The sequence below is a fragment of the Typopeltis vanoorti genome, chromosome 3 (genome assembly GCF_054136105.1).
Source record: "Typopeltis vanoorti isolate ZY-2024b chromosome 3, IOZ_Tvanoo_1.0, whole genome shotgun sequence".
Taxonomy (NCBI): domain Eukaryota; kingdom Metazoa; phylum Arthropoda; class Arachnida; order Uropygi; family Thelyphonidae; genus Typopeltis; species Typopeltis vanoorti.
In genome coordinates, this window is record NC_143551.1 from 19,841,543 (window position 1) to 19,862,538 (window position 20,996).

Below are 20,996 nucleotides of genomic sequence, written 5' to 3' on the forward strand. Positions count from 1 at the left end.
ATGTTTCAAAGAAAACATTTTCTAAATAAGATTAAAAGAAAACCATGTGTAAGCAAACAGATATTTTGCATGTGAAGTTTCTTCATGACTAGGCTACTTGTATATAGAAGCTTTTCACTACTACTAACTGGTATGGGTAATGACCCTGCCCACACACACACACACACACACACACACACACACCCAAAAGGATATGTGCTTTGTATTATTGGGACAGTAAGGCAATTAATGTGAAGTCATTAGCCTGTATATACAGTATCCTAGTCATGAAGATACTTCCATACAAACCTTGTTTTATTGAAAGTTGTTGGAAATTTTTTGTTTGTTTATACTTAGGTAAAGGATTAAACAAGAATATAATTTCTTGTTGGCGTTTTTTATTTAATTTATAACCGAGTGAAAACACTTTTTTTTTATGCTGAAAGATAATCTTCTGTTAACTCAGAATACTAGATTACAAGAAAAGTCAAAATGTGTATAGATGACAACTCTCCTAAATACATGTAATGAAAAGCATCATATTCTCTTTTTTGTGTGTATGTGGTGGGGAGAGGAACACATGCCTTTTTTGTATATGACTACTTATATCAAGAGAATGTGACTTTTGATATGTAAAAGGTTAATTCTAAAGTCATAAAGCTAGTTCATGTTAATGGCCAGAAAAAAAGTATGCTATCCACTCAGCCAACTAGGCCAAGTTTTTTAATTTTATTTTTTTTTATATGCATCTCATTAGCATTAGGTTGCAAAACATATCATATGCGTATCACATATCATATTGCAAAACATAACATAACATATCACATATCTTGAATGAGCTTAGGTTTAAGTGATCCAGAAACCAAAACATGGAATGTAACATGGACCAAACATGGAACTTCAAGTGCCTTCATTCTTCTCCTAAGTCAGGGTGATCTTGTACCAGATGATGAAATTCTTCTGCCACCTGATGACATTCAGAAACGTCCATGCATATGGTGAGATTTAACTTCACATACTTTTCGTTGGAGATTGGTAATACTATCCACTTAGCCAATGAAACCAGCCATGTAAACAGTTAATAGGGCACATGATTCTTTTTATCCCTTTGGTGTAATTGTACACTGGACAGCAATTTGTTAAACTATTCATAGCTTCAATACTTCTTGATAAGTTCCCCCCCTGCCCCAATCCTATAATTCCATTTTTTTTATTAGGAAAAGAATTTTTTTCTGACCCACAAACGAAAGGTTACAGAACCTATACTGCATTAGTACTGAATGCTGGAAAGAGGTAAGAAGGTTATGTTGGCATATTTTTTTGAATAACTTAAGGTTTAAAGGAGCCATTTTGAAATGATGGAGATAGTTGGAATGAAAGAGGAAGAAGAGAAGTTGGCTCAGTAAATTTAAAGACAGATAGCAAATGGAGTTTTCCAGCACTGCTCTTGATCTTGCAATTTTGGAAGAAAGCAGAGAGAGAGAGAGATGATAGTGGCTAATTCAATAGAGCACCCATGAAAGTGCTGAGCAAGAGAGAATGGAGTGATTCTGTGTGAAAGAAGGTTCATCACTTAATTAGATTGCCTTCTTCTGGAAGGAAATGTCATCAGGAAGGTGAGAGACTTTAGATACTTAAGTTCAACAGTGGAAGAAGATGGAGGAGCTGAGAAGGAAGTGGGATGCAGGATACAAGCGGGTTGGAGGAACTGGAGGGAGATGGCTGGAGTGTTATGCGATAAGAGGGTGCCGATCAATCTGAAAGGCAAAATTTATAGGACAGTAGTGAGGCCAGCTATGACATATGCTATAGAAACTGTAGCCCTGAGGAAAAATAACATCAGCAGGATGGAAGTAGCAGAGATGAGAATGCTTAGGTGGATGTGCGGTGTGACCAGAAAGGATCGTATGAGAAATGACTATGTCAGGGGAACAGTGAAAGTTACGAACTTAGGAGCGAAAATACAGGAGGCAAGGTTGAGATGGTTTGGTCATGTGATGAGGAAGGAGGACGAATATGTGGGAAGAAGGGTCATGCAGATGGATGTGCAAGGAAGGTGGAAGCGTGGGCGGCCAAAGAAGAGATGGAGGTAGCTGGTAGAAGAGGACTTGAAGATGAAGAACTTGGATGTGGTGACAGCCCAAGACAGGAAGGTGTGGAGGAGACTCATTACAAACAGTGACCCCACTTAAGTGAGAGAAGCTGCAGAAGAAGAAGAAGAAGATTGGAGGAGGACCTATAGAACAAGTAAAATATTTCAGCTGCTAAGGCACAATTTTTAGTGAAGATGGTAAATGAAATTTTCAGGCCAAATAGAGGCTGTCAGGATCAGATCTTCACTTTACGACAAATAGTCGAGAAAGCATGGGAATATAACAAAGATCTGTATTTAAGTTTTGTCGATTTGGAAAAGGCATATGACAAGGTGCCAAGAGAGAAGCTATTCAATACGCTGCAGTTATATGGTGTCAATGGGGCATTATATCAAGCAATACTTAGTCTTTATTTGAGTTGTGAGTCAGCAGTTAGAATTGAAGGAAGTACAGGAAGATGGTTTAATATTAAATCTGGTGTGAGACAAGGATGTACATTATCCCCTCTGTTATTCATTATCTATATGGATCACATTATGAAGGAATGTGGTATTAAACCTGATATCAAAATTGGAGATGTTAATGTCAGCTCTTTGCTTTATGCGGATGATGTTATACTTCTAAATAAATCCGCTACAAGTCTGCAAGATTCTCTGACTAAATTGAATAGCTGTTGTAATAGATATGGTATGAAGGTCAGCAATAAAAAGACAAAGACTATGAAAATAGGCAGAATCATTGAAAATGTCAACTGTTGTGAATGGAGAACCTGTGGAACAAGTAAAACATTTCAGCTACTTACGCACAATTTTTACTGAAGATGGTAAACTAAATATAGAAATAGACAACAGAATCAGCAAAGCTGGTATCGTGGGAAGTCAATTGAATAAATTCATATGGAATAAGAAAGAAATTAGTCGGAACACTAAATTAGCTGTATACAAGACTGTGTTCAAACCAATTTTAACTTATGGATCTGAGAGCTGGGTCAGAAGTAAAACACTTGACCAAAGACTAGAGACCGCAGATATGAGAGTCCTGAGAAAGATTAGAGGCGTGAACAGATGGCATCAATGGCAATATCATATTAAAAATGAGGATATTAGGAAAGAACTTGACATTGTCAGCATCCAGGAATGCGTTAGCAGAGCTAATCTCAGATGGTATGGTCACTTAAATAGAATGGGAGAGGAAAGATTAGCAAAACAAGTGTTCTCTGCCAGGTTGGCAGGAAAACGACCCAGAGGAAGACCAAGATATAGGTGGATTGATACGGTACAAAGTGCCTTAGACGATAGAAATATAAGATCTGATATTGTTGGAGTCTTGACAAGTAACAGACTGATTTGGAGGAAAATTGTAGATAGGAAGTTAGTAATGATGTAATTTTTTCATGTAGTACTGTCATATCCTGTACACCCCTTGAGGGTACATGGCAGGAATTTGATGATGATGATGATGATGATGGTAAATGAAATATGGAAATGGAGAAAAAAATCAACAAAGCTGGTATGGTAGGAAGTCAGTTGAATAAATTTATATGGAATAAGAGAATGAGTCAAAACACTCAATCAGGTGTATACAACACAGTGTTCAAGCCAATTTTAACTTATGGATCTGAGAGCTGGGTTAGAAATAAAATACTTGACCAAAGACTAGAGACTGCAGAAATGAGAATTCTGGGAAAGATCAGTGGCATGAACAGATGGCATCAGTGGCCATATCATATTGAAAACAAGGATTTTAGGAAAGAACTTGACATTGTTAGCATCCAGGAATGTGTTAGCAGAGCTAATCTCAGGTGGTCTTCTTGTTTAGTATTCTGCAGTTGAGCAGGTTCTTCTTTTAGTAGAAGAAACTTTCCTTCCACTCTCTTCTGTTCTGAGCCTTCTCTTTCAAGGTTGTGTACCTGTCTCCATTGAGCATGTCATCTAGCATTGTTTTCCTTACTCTTCCTCTGGGTCTCAGGTGGTATGGTTACTTAGAATGGGAGAGGAAAGATTGGCAAATCAAGTGTTCTCTGCCAGGTTGGCATGAAAAAGACCCAGAGGATGACCAAGATATAGGTAGATTGATACAGTAAAAAGTGCCTTAGAAGACAGAAATATAAGATCTGATAATATAGTAAACCTTTGCAGAATGCAATTTTGCATGTACGCATTATCTTAATTGTTTCCATTTAATTTGTCCAATGCTAAAATTTTATTCATACTCGGTATGCTGCAGAGCGTCAGCTGGCAACCCTGCATGGCGCTGCCTGCTAGCTGAGTGACCCAGGCCGAGTTGCAATCATTTCACTCACATTAGCGGAGCTGTAATTACATATTTATCAGTGTTTATCCTCTTCTCCTTTTGCATTTGTGTTTCTTTTAATTTCAAAAATTCAATATGACATCTAAGAGGAAGAATGAAGATGATAAAGCAGCAAAAAGACGCAAAGTTTTGACATTATCTCAAAAATTGAAATTTTAGATAAGTTGAAAAATGGTACATGTGTTTCATTGCTTGCAAGAGAACTTGCTATAAACGAATCGAGCATAAGAACAATACAGGAGAATGAAGAAAAGATTCGGTCTAGTGTTAAAGCTTCAGGCGATACTTCGGCAAAGGTTGCTCAAGTTTCAAGAAGAATTCTGCAATTGGAAAAGATGGAAAAAATATTAATAGCTTGGATTGACAATCAAGTAAATGAAAAAGGCTCAGTTGTGGATGGTGTTGCTATTCGAAACAAAGCTTTAGATTTGTTTTCTTTCGTTTTAAATAAAGATGGCCAATTGTCAGAGAAAATCGACTTTCAAGCAAGCAAAAGTTGGCTTGAAAACTTTAAGCGTCGTTGTAATTTGCACAATATAAATATTTAGGGAGAAGCTGGCTCTGCAGAAGCAGCAGAGAAATTCAAACCCCAATTTTTGAAATTCATTGAAGAGAGGGGTTATGTTCCGCAACAAGTTTTCAGTGTGGCTGAGACGGGCCTATTTTATAAGCGAATGGGACAACGAACCTACATCACAAAGACACAAAAGGTTGCCCCAGGTTTTAAAGCTTTTAAGGGTAGACTCACTTTGCTTTTTTGTGGAAATGCATCAGGCGACTTCAAGTGCAAGCCTCTGCTCATTTATCGATCTAAAACACTTCGTGCATTGCAGGGAAAAAATTTTGAGCAATTGCCCACTGTGTGGACGTTGAATAGAAAAGCTTGGGTAACAAAAGCCCTCTTTAATAACTGGTTTGAAAATTCATTCGTTAAAGAAGTCAAACATTACGAACAGCAAAACCTGTGCTTTAAAGTTCTCCTAATTCTTGATAATGCTCCAGGACATGATGCTGAAGAATAGGTATTGTGTGAATACTGGATCTCCTGGAATTAGTCTTCTGACTCCATGAAGATACTTGTATAATAATAAAATATATAGAGACAATTTATGGTTATTTGTTTCACAGTGAATAAATTTAGTCTTCTTCCTTTATGACATTATAAAATCGCACTCAATTCATGGTGTGATAGATTGTTATTGTGTAATGTGCTCTCTCCCCATGTAAAAATTTCCTCCATTACTGGGTTATTTTTATTTAACAAATGAAACAAATAACCAATTTATGTTGGTTATTTGTTTCATAATAAATAAATTTAATCTCCTTCCTTAATGTCATTATAAATACAACTAAATTCATGGTGATAGATTATTGTGTGATAAATCTTGATGATTCATCTTAGCATTTCTTATAAGTGATTCAAATATGCTTAGATGCAAAAATCTTTAAAATTGTTATGAAATCAGCTGTATACAATGTTAAATATATTCCAGACAGTAAAAGAGTGCCACATGTGGAGCTGTTCTATCCCTCATGATGGATCTTTCGTCAATTTGACTTTTATTCTGCACTTACCCAACAAATTAGATTCTCTTCTAACAGGATTAGCTGCAATTAGGATATGGAATTATAATAAAAGTGTAAAGGTAAGTTTTATTGAATTTTAACTGTATTTAGTATTTTTTTTTATCTCATACACAAAAGGGAAATCAACATATAGCACATCAGTGACATGCACATAACGATTAAAAATGAAGAAATATATTGACATCTTTCTTAAACAGCTGGGGACTGACATTGTTTGAAAAGACATAATGGGGAAGGGTGTTCCGGGGGGGGGGGTAGAGTAGATGGGATAAATGAGAAAATTTTAAGAATGTGCAGATTTGGGATTTACATGGGAGTAGTAGCCGGCTGGTGTCAAATAGTTTTCTAAGTAGAAAATAATGCCTAGTTCTTTAGGGGTTGCAGAAGCAATTGTAGTGATGTGTTTATGCCAGAAGAGGCTAAAGTTAAATGTCAGTCCAAAGAGAGATCTGATCCTGTCCAGTAATATGTGTATGGCTCTGAGGATAAGGGAAGGTGAGCTAACATTCCTTTTGTGAGAGAAAAGGCAGGACTGCATTTTAGTGGCATTGAAGGTGACCAGGTTATTCTTGTGCCAGTTTAGGATGGAATAGACATCCAGTATTTAAGACACTGGTTGCAGATGATCTAGATGCTCAGGATGTCTGAGAACTGCATACTTTATTGAAAGTGTAGGATGGAGTGTGATGATGTCATTAATAGCGCTATGGATTGGATTGGGTTGTCGATGATTGTGAATTAGGTCATTTACGTATAGGAGAAAGAAAGTAGGCAATGAAACTGAATGAATCAAGTCAGTGATCACTTGGCCAGAGGAAATGATTAAAAAGCTGTTACTGCATTATTCCCATGCCCCAAGAATTTATGGCCTTCCAAAAATACATAAAACAGTACACCACTATAACCGATAGTTGAAGGAATCAACAGCCCCAGTTATAATTTAGCCAAGAAACTAGCAGATACACTTAAGAGTTGGTAGGTTATTTCTCCTCTTACATAAAAAAAAAAAAAAAAAAAAAAAATGCACAAAATTTCAGCAACAAAGATCTATTATTCAGCTTTCACATAACTGTCATTTTCTCTAATATCCTGATCAATGACACTGTTCTCATAGAACATATTTCCATCAATTATCATGCCCCCCCCCTCCTTTTACACACGTACTTCACTCTGAATATTTTTTTTGTAACAGAATAATTTCTACCTACAAAAAAGAAACAAAAAGCAAAGCAAAAAAAAGATTACAAGAATGCCATAACCATACTATACCATTAGGGGAATATCAGAAAAAAAAATAAAAAATAGGTAGAATACTACATAAATACACAATTAAGACAAATTTCAATTCTCCTGCAAAATTAAAAAGTATACTTGCCTCATCTGTGATCCCCTTCCCTACTTTGTTCATTGAAGGTTTACAAAATTCAGTGCACCTGCATAGGAGAAACAGGATTCACCATTCCAACAAGAAAAGATGTACAGAAACACCTCATTAAATTCATTCACTATGGTAAAACAGACCTGCCAGACCATGCACTTCAAATATATCACAGAATCAACTGGGAATTGAGTTCCAAGTCCCTACACTGCACCAAAACTGGTTTGAAAGAAAATTCAAGGAAGCAGGTAAGCTACTCAAACATCATCCTAATTTCAACAAGAATGATAGATTAGTTAATTCTAAGAATCTGGAGAACCCATCTACAACATATATAAAACATCTAAAACATGATGGCAGAACCCCAACACAAGAAAACCTTAAGATAAAAAGACTGTAGAGATGTTTGCTGTAATTTCACCATAAATTGTTTTAATCATCTTTATATTATTATACTTATTATGTATAAAAAATTTTATAATATCTTCATTAATTAAGTAATCTTTTATTTATTATTGAGTGTTTTTTTTTAAATTGTAAGTAATTGCCCAGCATGTGGTTTTGTCTCCATAAATTCTCCACAATGAATGCTGACCACTGTATACCCTTCAAAGTAAGATAGAAAGAATAGTTTGTGTTTCTCAGGTATGATAGTGATGAGTTGTGAAAAAGAGCAAAGATCTTGAATGGAATATTAGGAGAAATATATGAAGAGAAAGGAATGCATTTTTTTGAAAGTTTTTCCCACTTGGTTAGACTATAATGAATTTAGTTTAATCCTTTATCCAAGTGTAAGCAAACAAAGTTTGGCCTGAAGTATCTTCAGGACTGAGGCAACTCGTGGTAAAGGTGAACCAAGTTCTCATCACACTTTGCCTTAGTATCTCCCATACTGCAAAGCATATCTCCTTGCAGACATGTATAATACTATGCATTAAGGGAAGGATCACTGCCCAGACCGGTTTCGACCTTTATTGAGGTCTCGTCAGTGGGAGCCAGACCCAAATGTGGTGATAGTAAGGTGGGAGCAATTGAGAAGTCATATTTACCTATATGAGTTGCCAAAAGGCAGCTTAAACCAAAATACAAAATGATGGTACAATATGACAAAATTTCATGCCAGCTGGGGCGTCGCCCGGTTAACCCCCCCCCCCACCACCACCCCATTGTTTTCGCCAGGGAACCAGGGCGAACAGCAAAAAGTCAGCTTCTGGAACAAATCTGAAAACACACCCCAATTCAACATCACCAGAGTTAAAGATCGGTACTATCAACATAAGAAGCCTAAACGGCAAAGAAATGGAGCTAGCTGAGGAATTAGATAAGTACCAGATCGACATAACAGGGGTGACTGAAATAAAAAAGACAAAAACTGGTGAGATCTTTTTGAGCGATAAATACAAAATGTTATATTCAGGCAATGACAATCGAGGAAAAGGAGTAGCCATAGTATTCAAAAATACGAGGCTAAACTTCTTGAATGGCAGGCGGTCTCAAATAGTGATGTGAGCAAATATCAGAATGGGGAACTGGACAATGAGACTTATTTGTGCCTATTATCCCACAGAAGGTTCTACTAAGGTAGAAGTGGAGGAATTGTTTGATGCTTTGGAGAAAGCGACTGACACAATGAAAAAGGAAAAGTTGGTCCTTGTTGGGGAGTAGGAAATGATTGTCAGACATACAAAAATATTTTGGAAAAATTTGGAGAGAAGAGCAAAGCTAATAATAATGGCAAATATTGGATTTCTGCTCAGAACATGGATTCGTTATTACTAACACCATGTTCCAACATAAAAATGTGCACAAATTCACATGGAGAGAAGAGGCAAGGAATAAGAAAAGTCTCATTGACTATGTTATTGTTGATAGTGTTGTTTTCACTCTGGTGCAGGACACTAGAGTGTACAGAGGATTTGAAATTGGAAGTGATCACTATTTAGTCTTGAGCAGGATAAAATTGAATTTCATATTGAAAAGAATAACATGTAAGAAAGTTTCAAAGCGAACAAAAGTTGAGCAGCTCTCAGATGTGAAGTGTAGACTAAAATACACAAAGATTATTGAAGAAAAAATGAAAGAGTTTGAGAACAGGAACCAAACCTTGGAGATTCAGTGGCAAACTCTGAAGAAAACATTGATTGATTCTGCCAGAGAGGCATGTGGTGAGGTTGTTTGCAAGGATAGAAAAATCAGAACACCCTGGTGGACACAGGAAGTTAAAGAGGCAGTGAAGGAAAAGAAATAAGCATATCAAAAGTTCCTTGGCAAATAAGTCAGCTTGTGCTCTTAGAGAATACAGAGACAAATCTAAGAAAGGTAAACGGTGTGTAAAACTAGCTAAACAAAAGTCATTAGAGGACTTTGGTGAGAACATAGAAAATAAATATCAAGAAGGTGGTAAGATATTCTGGAGGTTGTTGAAGAAGCTTAGAAATGGAGGAAAGAGTGCTGTAAAAGGAGTTAGAGATGATAAAGTTGACATGAAAACAGGAGAAAAAGATTTATTTATTCGTATGGCATGAATATCAAAACATGCAGTACAATACACTTCAATAACATATAAAATTAAAAGTCAAAAGTCATTTTAAAAACCAATAAAATTAATAGGTTACATCCATATTGGTCAGATAGTTCATAGCTTCGGGTGTAGCACTTTAAAAGTCCAATTTATCTCCTGAATATGCTCTGAGATAACACTGAGTCACAATATGGTTCACAGTTTGTCTCTGAGTTCCACAATCACGATGCGGGGATGGTTGTTTACCCCATTTAAAAAACATGTCTGCACATACACCATGACCAGTTCGTATTCTATTAAGCTGAGTCCAGGATGTTCGTGGGAAGTGTGAGCAAGCATCAAAACTTTCTTGTAATTCATTGAGAGAAAATTTTGTGATGTCATCTGTATGGCTCTCCCACTGTTGTTGCCACTTTTGCTTCAAGTCAAAGTTAGAATGTAGTAGTTGGGCTAATTGTAGTGGTGGATGTCTTGATCTCAATCGTCGTACGCTTAAGTCTGGGAGATCTAAATGTATTGGTAGGGCTGTGTTCTCCAAGATTTTCTTATACTCATGTAAGAGAACCTTAGTCCTGCGCAGATTTGGTGGAACAATGTTACTAAGAGCTGGAAGCCAGTGTGTGGGCGTTGATTTAATTGTGCCAGAAATCAGTCTCATTGTATTATTTAGTTGGCTATCAACAAGTTTAACATGTGTGCTATTTAGCCACACTGGTGAGCAGTATTCGGCAACAGAGAAAACTAGACCAAGAGCAGTAATCCGCAGATTATCGGCTGTTGCTCCCCATGTCATGCCTATTAGTTTTTGTATTATGTTGTTACAGGTTCTTAACTTAGCAGAAACGTTTGTTAGGTGTTGCTTGTAAGAGAGCATGCGGTCCAGGGTAATGCCCAAGTACTTTGGAAACTTATTGTGTCGTAGTAAACATCCTTAAAAGAAGATATGTAAAGTGACATCTGCCATGTGATTATTAAGGTGAAAGCTTGATACTTCTGTTTTGTCTGGATTGAGCTGGAGCCTCCATTTTTTATAATATTCACCTATAGTTTTCAGATCTTTTGTAAGTACGTCTTCAGCCTGACTCATGTTTTTGTGTCGAATTGCAATTACAGTGTCATCAGCATAACAGAACTTGCGTGAGATGGTAGCAGGCAAGTCATGTGTGTATAGTTTATAAAGTAAGGGTGCCAATACTGACCCTTGTGGAAGACCATTATTAAGTTTTCGTTGTCGGGACATTTTATTTCCTAATATAACTTGAAAGAAACATTCAGTGAGCATGGAGGAAATTAAGTGTGCAGTCTGTTTACATGGGACAATGCTAAGAAATTTGTATATAAGACCTTCACACCATACTGTATCATAGGCTGCTGTTAGGTCCAAGAAGACAGCTGATATTTTTTCTTGCTTCTGAAATCCAGCTTCTATGTATGATGTTAAAGTGAGCACTTGATCACAGCAACCACGTTTTTCTCTAAAACCAGCTTGCTCAATCGGGACATGCTGCAGAATTGGTGTGGACAATCTGTTGTACAGAAGGCGCTCTAACATTTTATAGGTGCAACTCAATAAAGCAATAGGTCTGTAACTTTTTGCCTCCTGGGGTAGTTTTCCAGGTTTAAGAATAGCAACTATTTTTGACTTCTTAAACTGGCTAGGTAGTCGGCCAGTCAATAATATATCAGAAAAGAGTTCACAGAGCCATTTTATAGTATTTGGCCCACTATTAATCAGAAATTCAGGATGGACACCGTCTAAGCCTGGGGCCTTGCCTGCTTTGATATCTTTTATGACAGCTTTTACTTCATCTGTAGTGAAGATTGAGGCATATTGTGAGAAAGCAGGGGCATTTATTTTTAAAGCTCTAAGTTCTTTCTTAACTTTCTTGGTATGTTCACGGTCCCTAGGTGCTCTTGACATGTTAACGATTTGATTAGCTATTTTCTCAGGAGAGATGATTGTGCTTTTTCTTTTAGGTAAATTAGTTGTGGATAGTTGTTGGAGAAGATTCCAAGCTTTTCTACTTGATCGTTTGAAGTCAAGGTTTTCAACCGTATCAATCCATTTTGTTTTTCGAGTTGAGTTCAGACTATGTAGTAATTCATCTGCTATTTCAGGATCTTCACTTTTTCAGGAACTCTCTGTAGATGTGTTCACTCTCTTCATTCCGACCAGGGACATAATCTTTTCTGTAACCTCTAGGGATATATTTTTTTGCAGTTGATATGATTACTCCTACAAATCTTTTGTACTCTGCAACTCTAGCAGGTATCCACTGAACACATTTATCCAATTCATTCGCAAAATTTCTCCAATTTGCTTTTTTAAAATTCCAACGCGGTCGTGGAAAGAATCTTGCTATAGGTAGTGTCATACCAATTTCCAGTAACACCGGTCGATGTTGACTGTGTGGGAAGTTATTAGGAACAAGAAGGAAGAGTTTTTGGCCATGGTTGGCACTTCCAGACCACAGGTTATTGGTATTAGTGAATCATGGCTGACTGTAGATGATATAGCTAGTGGGATTGAATGTGATGGGTATAGTGTGTTCAGGAATGACCGGGAGAATAAAATGGGGGGAGAAGTATTCTTGATGATAGCTGATGAGCTGCAACCAAGGAGAATAGAAGTTGAATTGCAGGATAGAGAAAAGAGCACATTTGAGGCCATGTGGTGTGAGATTGTGGCTAGCAGAACTAAATATACAATTGGGTGCTGCTATAGACTAGGTGATGGAAAAGATGGTGGTGACAGTATGCACAAGCAAATAGAAGAAATGAGTGGAAGGAGGGTAATTATTATGGGAGATTTCAACTATGGTCGCATTGATTGGAGTGAGGAGAGGACACACGGGAGGAAAGAATTGGATTTTATGCAGTTATTAAGGGATAACTATCTGCGACAGCATGTAATGGAGAATACTAGGGGTCAGAGAGTGCTTGACCTAGTAATTACATCTGAGGATTTTGGCTGTAACAAATATGACCACATTGCCACCAATTGGTGAGAGTGATCATAGGGTCTTGACTTGGGAGGTGGCTAAAAGTGTGGAATTTTCAATTAAGACAGGGTACATGTGGAATTATCGGGCTGGAAAGTATGACAAGCTTAGGAGTTTGATTGGTTCAGTGCCATGGCATGTACAACTGCAAGGACTAGAAGGTGATAGTGCATGGGAGGCAGTTAAGAAGTGTTTGCATGAAGCAATGGCTGACTGTATACCTAGAGTCCAAATAATAAATCAAGTAGGGGTTAAATGGATGAATAACACCATTAAGCTTAAGCTGCAAAAAATGAAACAACTATGGAGGGAATTTAAGGAAAAAAAGGTGACCGGCAGGCACATGAGTATAAAGTGCAGGCAAGAAGGGTAACGAGTGTGGTAAGAAAAGCAAAAAAGGATTACAAAAGAACATTGGCCATGCAGGCTAAAGAGAATCCTAAACAGTTTTTTAGATATGTAGCAAGTAAAAGGAAAAATGTACATGGCAAAATGATTTTAAAGAATTCCGATGGTAGGGAGGTAACCGAATCAGTTAATATAGTTGAGTTACTGAGTGAGCACTTTGCAAGTATATATCATCCAGGTGGTGACATTGCAGAAACGAATAAACCAGTAGATCATACGGGAATTGTGGTGAATGAAGTGGAAGTGAGTAGTCTATTGCATAACCTCAATGTCAATACATCCGTGGGATTGGATGGTATACCAGCTGGTGTCGTACGAGAAGCAGCTAAAGAATTGTCAGTACCCTTGACCATTTTGTTTAATTTGAGTCTTGGGTCTGAGTTAGTCCCGAGGGGGTGGAAAGAGGGGAAAATAGTTCCACTGCATAAAGGTGGTTCCAAGACTGCTGTTGTAAATTACCGACCGATTAGCATATCAGGAATCATTGTCAAGGTCTTAAAGAAATTAGTCAAGTAAAGAATACAGGATTGGATAGATGAAAATGGGATATTGTATGGGGGATAACATGGTTTTGTGAAGGGTAGATCATGCCTCAGTAACTTGCTCACGTTCTATAACACAGTGACGGCTGATAGGGGTAATGGGTTTACAGTGATACTACTGGACCTTGCCAAGGCCTTTGACAGGATACCACATGGAACCCTAATCAGTAAACTGGAGCAGATGGGGATAGATATAGGGTTGGTGAGATGGATAGGAGGGTGGTTGAAAGAGAGATACTAGAGAGTGGTTTATGCAGGAGGGGAGTCTAAAAGATGGCTTGTGACTAGTGGAGTGCCGCAGGGCTCTGTTCTTGGACCACTGCTTTTCAATTTGTTCATCAATGATATAGGAAAGGATTTGAGAGGAAGTGTTCACTTGTTTGCTGATGATGCAAAGTTGGGTAGAGCAATTGTGAGTGCACAGGATGTCAAAATGTTACAGAATGATTTGGATAGTTTGGAGGACTGGGCTAGGAAAAATGGATGTCAATTTAATGTGGCAAAGTGTCAGGTTATGCATTTTGGGGTGAAAAGAATAGCAGCAGTATATCGCATTGGTGGAACCGTACTCCAGGAGATTGATGAGGCCAGGGATTTGGGAGTGTTGGTGGATAGGGAATTGAACGTTTAGGGGGCACATTGCAAAAGTGACTAAATCAGCTCATCAAATCACTTGGCTTCTGAAAAATACTCTAACATGCAGAGACAAACAAGTGTTGTTCCTCTGTATCGAGCCTTGATAAGACCCCATCTGGACTACTGTGCCCAGTTATGGGCACCAGGGTTTCTTCGTGATTGGGAGGAAGTGGAGAGGATCCAGAGACAAGTGACCAAGATGATAGAAGTCTGTGGAATGAACCTTATGAGAATAGGTTGAAGATTTGTGGGTGTTGCAGAGATTGGACGATAGGCGAAGGAGGGGTGATATGATTGAGACATTCAAATTACTGAAGGGTTTCTACAAGATTGATCCAGAAGATACTTTTGAAAATATGACTGGTGGTGTGAGGTGCATGGAAGCTAGGCAAGAGCGTGGTTGACAAGTGAGTTAGAGCTAGGTTTTTTACTTGGAGAGTGGTGAATGAGTGGAATAAGCTTCCAGAGTCTGTTGTGGGTGCTACGACCGTGAATGAGTTCAAGGCAAGGTATGATAGATACTGTGTCAATGTTGAATAGTTGTTCTTGACATGATGTTAGGGCCTCTCTCGATGAGTCTGTCGACTCCTTGGAGGTTGCCCGGAATAATAATAATAAGTTAGAAAGTACATATTGTTTTGCTGGTAATGTTTGCCCTTCTGTGTTTATTGAAACAAAACATAAGTCTGGATTAGACTCTGTTTGCCATGCTGATGATCTAAAGGTGTTTCTATCTTTGTCATCAAATACAAGGTGTATATTATTTATTTCTGCCCATTGAACGAGGGTAGTCCCACAGTCGTTGTTATCACGGTACTTCCTTTCTTCATGATGACTATTAAAATCACCAATCCATATTGTTGGATGTTGATAAGTAGGTATCACATCCATAGACCATGATGTTAAAGGAGGTTTATAGACATCCACTATTGTTATGTTGTGAATTTTCACACTCACAAGATGGGTATCGTTATCACATCTCGTTGTCAGGACAGAAGCATTTTCTATATCATCCATGATGTATGTTGCAATGCCATAATTCCGGTGGTATGTAGCACCAATCAGAGTGTAACCAGTTATTTTTCCTCTTCTGTTAAGGTCGTCTTCGTTTTCAGCATGTGTTTCTTGAAGAAGCACAACGTCAATGTTATTTTCTTGTAGTATTTTGCAGAGATAGTCACATTTTGCTCTGTTAATTCCCTCGATATTCAGTTGACACATCTTAAGGCTAAATCCCAGTTTTTTGTCAGCATCATCAATAAAATTAGAAAAATCAGTATTGCTTGACTGCATGCCTTAGCCAGGAGAACTAATTGTTAGACTGGCTGCCAAATCGCTGTGGCTCAATTAGCGTTACCCAGGGTGCACCACGAGGAGGCGAGCTAGATTACACCCCGGAGAAAAAGATATATCTTTGAAGTATGGAGTAATTACTTCGAAAAGTTGCCAAATGAAACAAGCAGTGATAGCACAGTGGTAAGAAAACACTCAACAGGCATACAGTCAGGAATATGTATCCATTTTGAAGTAGAAAAATCCATCAAAGGCTTGAAATGTGGAAAGGCAGCAGGAGTAGATGATATTCTACTAGAAATCTGAAGTATGGTGGTATAAAAGTCTTACAGTGGCTGCACTGCATAGTTCAGAATGCCTGGACAGAGGGACGAATTCCTGATGATTTGAGTAGAGCTCTCATAGTACCCACATATAAAAAGGGAAATAAAACTGAATGTGAGAATTACAGAGGTATTTCCCTACTGAGTGTTCCTGGTAAAATATATGCAAGTATACTTGAGAAACAGTTGAGAAGGATTGTGGAAGAGAAGTGGTGAAGAACAAGCTGGATTCAGGCCAAATGGAGGCTGTCAGGATCAGATCTTCTCTTTATGACAAATAGTTGAGAAATAATGGGAATATAACAAAGATATATATTTAAGATTTGTCGATCTAGAAAAGGCATGTGATAAGATGCCAAGAGAAAAGCTATTCAATATGCTACAGTTATATGGTGTCAATGGGGCATTATATCAAGCAATACTTAGTCTTTATTTGAGTTGTAAGTCAGCAGTTAGAATCGAAGGAAGTATAGGAAGATGGTTTAATATTAAATCTGGGGTGAGATAAGGATGTACATTATCAACTCTTTTATTCATTATCTATATGGATCACATTATGAAGGAAAGTGGTATTAAACATGATATCAAAATTGGAGATGTTAATGTCAGCTCTTTGCTTTATGCAGACGATGTTATACTTCTAAATAAATCCACTATATGTCTGCAAGAGTCCCTGACTAAATTGAATAACTGTTGTAATAGATATGGTATGAAGGTCAGCAATAAAAAGAAAAATGAAAATAGGCAGAATCGTTGAAAATGTCAACTGTGTTGTGAACGGTGAACTTGTGGAACAAGTAAAACATTTCAGCTACTTAGACATGATTTTTAGTGAAAATGGTAAATTAAACATGGAAATAGACAACAGAATCAACAAAGCTGGTATGGTAGGAAGTCAATTGAATAAATTCATATGGAATAAGAGAGAAATTAGTCAGAACACTAAATTAGCTGTAGACAAGACAGTGTTCAAACCAGTTTTAACTTATGGATCTGAGAGCTGGGTCAGAAGTAAAACACTTGACCAAAGACTGAGACCGCAGATTTGAAAGTCCTGATCAAGATTAGAGGCGTGAACAGATGGCATTAATGGCAATATCATATTAAAAACGAGGATATTAAGAAAGAATATGACATTGTCAGCATCCAGGAATCCATTAGTAGAGCTAATCTCAGGTGGTATGGTCACTTAAACAGAATGAGTGAATAAAGATTAGCAAAATAAGTGTTCTCTGCCAGGTTGGCAGGAAAATGACCCAGAGGAAATACACGATATAGGTGGATTGATACGGTACAAAGTGCCTTAGACGATAGAATTATAAGATCTAATAATGTTGGAGTCTTGACAAGTAACAGACTGATTTGGAGGGAAATTGTAGATAGGAAGTTAGTGATGATGTAAATTTTTCATGTAGTACTCTCATATCCTGTACACCCCTTGAGGGTACTTGGCAGGAATTTGATGATGATTGTTGCCAAAAGGTGTCTCACCTTTTCATTAAATTACTTTAGATTTAGAGAAAGATGTTGAAAGTTTTTTCCCACTTGGTTAGACTATAAGAAATTTAGTTTAATGTTTTATCCAAGTGTAAGCAAACAAAGTTTGCACCTGAAGTATCTTCAGGACTGAGGCAACTCATGGTAAAGGTGGACCAAGCTCACATCACTCCATACTCATCACTCATTGCTCGCATCACCCACCGACGACACCTCAATAAAGTCGAAACTGGTACGGGTAGTGGCCCTTCCTGTAATGCATAGCATTGTACATGTCTTTAAGGAGATGTGCTTTGCATTATGGGAGATACCAAAAAAAGGAGTGATGAGAGCTTGGTCCACTTTTACCATGAGTTGTCTCAGTCCTGAAGATACGTCAGGCACAATCTTTGTTTGCTTAAAAAACTTTCAACATCTTCCTCTAAATCCAGAATAATTTATTAATAAGGTGAGATACCTTTTGGCAACTCGTATAGGTAAATATGACTTCTCAATTGTTTCCACCTTGGTATCACCACCTCTGGGTCTGGCTCCCACTGATGAGACCTCAGTAAAGGTCGAAACCGGTTGGAAGCTTGGGTGATAAATGGCGATGCTGTAGTCCATGAAGTTTTAACTGAGGTTTGGCTGTTATTGTCATCCAGATCCTGGGGGGGGGGGTATTGAATGTCAATGCTGTAGCCCATGAAGTTAACTGAAGCATGGCTGTTACCCCTCAGATGACATATTTGCAAATGAGTGCTATGCTCAGTGGTGGGGTGAGCCTGCCATGTGTTAGAGCCAATGCTGAGAGTTCTTCTCAGTGGCAGGGTGAGCCTGTTACTGAGGGGAAGAATGCTGAGTGTTTGGAGTTTGACCTGTACTTGAACATTCAATAAAGATCGAAACCAGTCTGGGTAGTGGCCCTTCCCTTAATGCATAGCATTATACATGTCTGCAAGAAGATGTGTTTTGCATTATGGGAGATACTAAGACATGGAGTGATGAGAGCTTGGTCCACCTTTACCATGAGTTGCCTCAGTCCTGAAGATACTTTAGGCGTAAACTTTGTTTGCTTACACTTGGATAAAGGATTAAACTAAATTTAATCTATATTATTGTAGTATTATTATAGTCTAACCAAGTGGGAAAAACTTTAAAAATCTTTCTCTAAATTGAGAGTAACTTAATAATAAGGTGAGACACCTTTTAGCAACTCATATAGGTAAATATGGCTTCTCCATTGCTTTCACCTTAGTATCACCACTGGATCTGGCTCCCACTATCGAGACCTCAATAAAGGTCAAAACCAGTCTGGGTAGTGGTCCTTCTTTTAATGCATAGCATTATACATGTTGGCAAAGAGATGTGCTTTGCATTATGGGAGATACTAAGACAAGGAGTGATGAGAGCTTGGTCCATCTTTACAACAAGTTGCCTCAGTCCTGAAGATACTTCAGGTGCAAACTTTGTTTGCTTACACTTGGATCAAGGATTAAACTAAATTTATTATAGAAAGAAATGCAGTTTGTTTGCGAAGAGTTTGAAGGATACTTGGAAACCATAATTGGTGATGGACTTTATCTGAATGATTTTGGATGAGTCTTCTGGAAAAACTGATGCTGGAAGGAAGTGTAATCAGTGATGTGAAAAAGGTATCAGGAAAAACTGATGCTGGAAGGAAGTGTAATCAGTGATGTGAAGAAGGTATCAGAAGAAGTCAGATATGATGCAAATTTGCAGGAAAGTGGACCAGATTAGACTGTGATTGTGAATGGAGAATGTTAGAACAGAAATCAGAGTTGGACAGAGGAAACTGCATGTTCCAGAGATCAGGAGGACACAGTGTAAGAGAGTGGATTCTGAAGGCAGTGAATGAATACATGTATGTGGGTGGTCAGCATGCAAATAGAGTGGCCTTGAATACACGGTGTCTGGTGGGTGAGTGGAGGGGAATATGGAACAAAAGGTGAGCAGACAGAAGCAAATAGGGAGAAATCACGAATGGGGAACAGCATGAGCAGAATTGTTGATAGACCAAGAAATTAATTGCTATGCTTTATTATACAAATGGCAGTTGTATTATAAATAAGGGAGATGCCCTTTCAGCAATATCCTGACACCACCACTATAGACAGACTTTTTTGGTTGTTCACAGAAATCAGTGGGTACCATGTAGCCATGCAACTGCTAATACTGATTCTCTTCAATTCCCTGTGTATAGCTCATGAGATTTGGGTTGGAAAGATTAAATGCTGTGATCAATTGCTGCACACAGGAAGTTCTGTTTGTCCATAGAAGCCTTCTCAGATTACAGTGATCTTGTTCCTGATAGTCTGTCTTAGAACCGCAGTTATGCCTCTTAGATAAGCAATGTAAGTTTTTTTTCTGCTAAAACACCTGGGATATCTCACTTTTTGAGAAGCCAATCAGCTCTGCTGTTTTCAAAATTGTGGTTGCCAGATGGGCACTCACAATAATCCTTTTATCGAAGTCCATTATTTTATCCATTTGATCAACACTGTTAATGGTTACTGACCAGCAACATTCTTAAATAATTGCCTAGAAGACAACATAGTGATGCACTTAACCAAGTATTTAGCATATATGCTTTGTAAATGATGCTTATCTATATCTGCCTAAAGGTTTCTGATTTGTTGGCTGGTGTGTGTGTATATATATATGTTTTTAATGTCCATTTAGATTTCATACCCAGGGCTTTACAGCCAAGTCAAAGGACATCATTTGTACTGACTGAGTTACAAAAGCTAGATCTTCATCTCCCCCTCCAATGTTGAGAGTTAACAGGATTTTTCAGTTATATTTTATACGTGTATGTTATATATACACGATTAAATAAATATAATGACTAGAAGCTGAGAGATACAAAAATATAAAAAATACTATTTATTATTTGATTGCCCAACTATTTTTGCTTTCTTAGAAAACTTCATTGGGTGCATAACATGAAAAGAGAAATACAAAAATACATATAACAATAGGCAGTTATAAATTTACTTGGAAATGTATTGTTGACAGTTGAAGCTATTTTGGGTGCCATAGTATTCTTGAGCATGTTCACACTTGCATGATCCCATATATGCCAAAGTTGGATAGCTGAAGAGTGACAATCAGATAGGTAATAGATGCTCAATACAAATCTGGAATGGTTGAAAGCATCTGCCATTATCAGTTATGCATGCAATGTAGGTAAAGTGTGAAGCCAGGTAATTGGCTTTTTATGTGGGTGATGATGATGATGCAATAGAGCCATTGGATAAATGAGAGAATCTATCTCATTAGGGCAAGCAAAAATTAAAAACATGACTAGATGGTGCACTGACTATCTACTAGAACCAGTCATTTATCCAGTGATCTGGAACAAATCAGAAACACATTTTTAGATGCTATGATGAACTGAGAAGAAGAAGAACTGTGGAATCAA

At 37.7% G+C, this 20,996-nt stretch overlaps 1 protein-coding gene across 3 annotated transcripts in view; it reads left to right on the forward strand.

Moving 5' to 3' along the window:
* Positions 1-20,996, forward strand: part of LOC150107973 (katanin-interacting protein-like) — a 726,539-nt gene that overhangs the window by 216,972 nt on the left and 488,571 nt on the right. For 2 of the 3 annotated variants that reach the window (XM_090415492.1, XM_090415493.1), the window contains exons 10-11: positions 5,879-6,031; positions 7,386-7,598. In XM_090415492.1, the coding sequence (XP_090271618.1) occupies positions 5,879-6,031; positions 7,386-7,598 (366 nt within the window). The remainder of the gene's footprint in view (positions 1-5,878; positions 6,032-7,385; positions 7,599-20,996) is intronic. The other variant, XM_090415494.1, reaches the window with a different exon arrangement.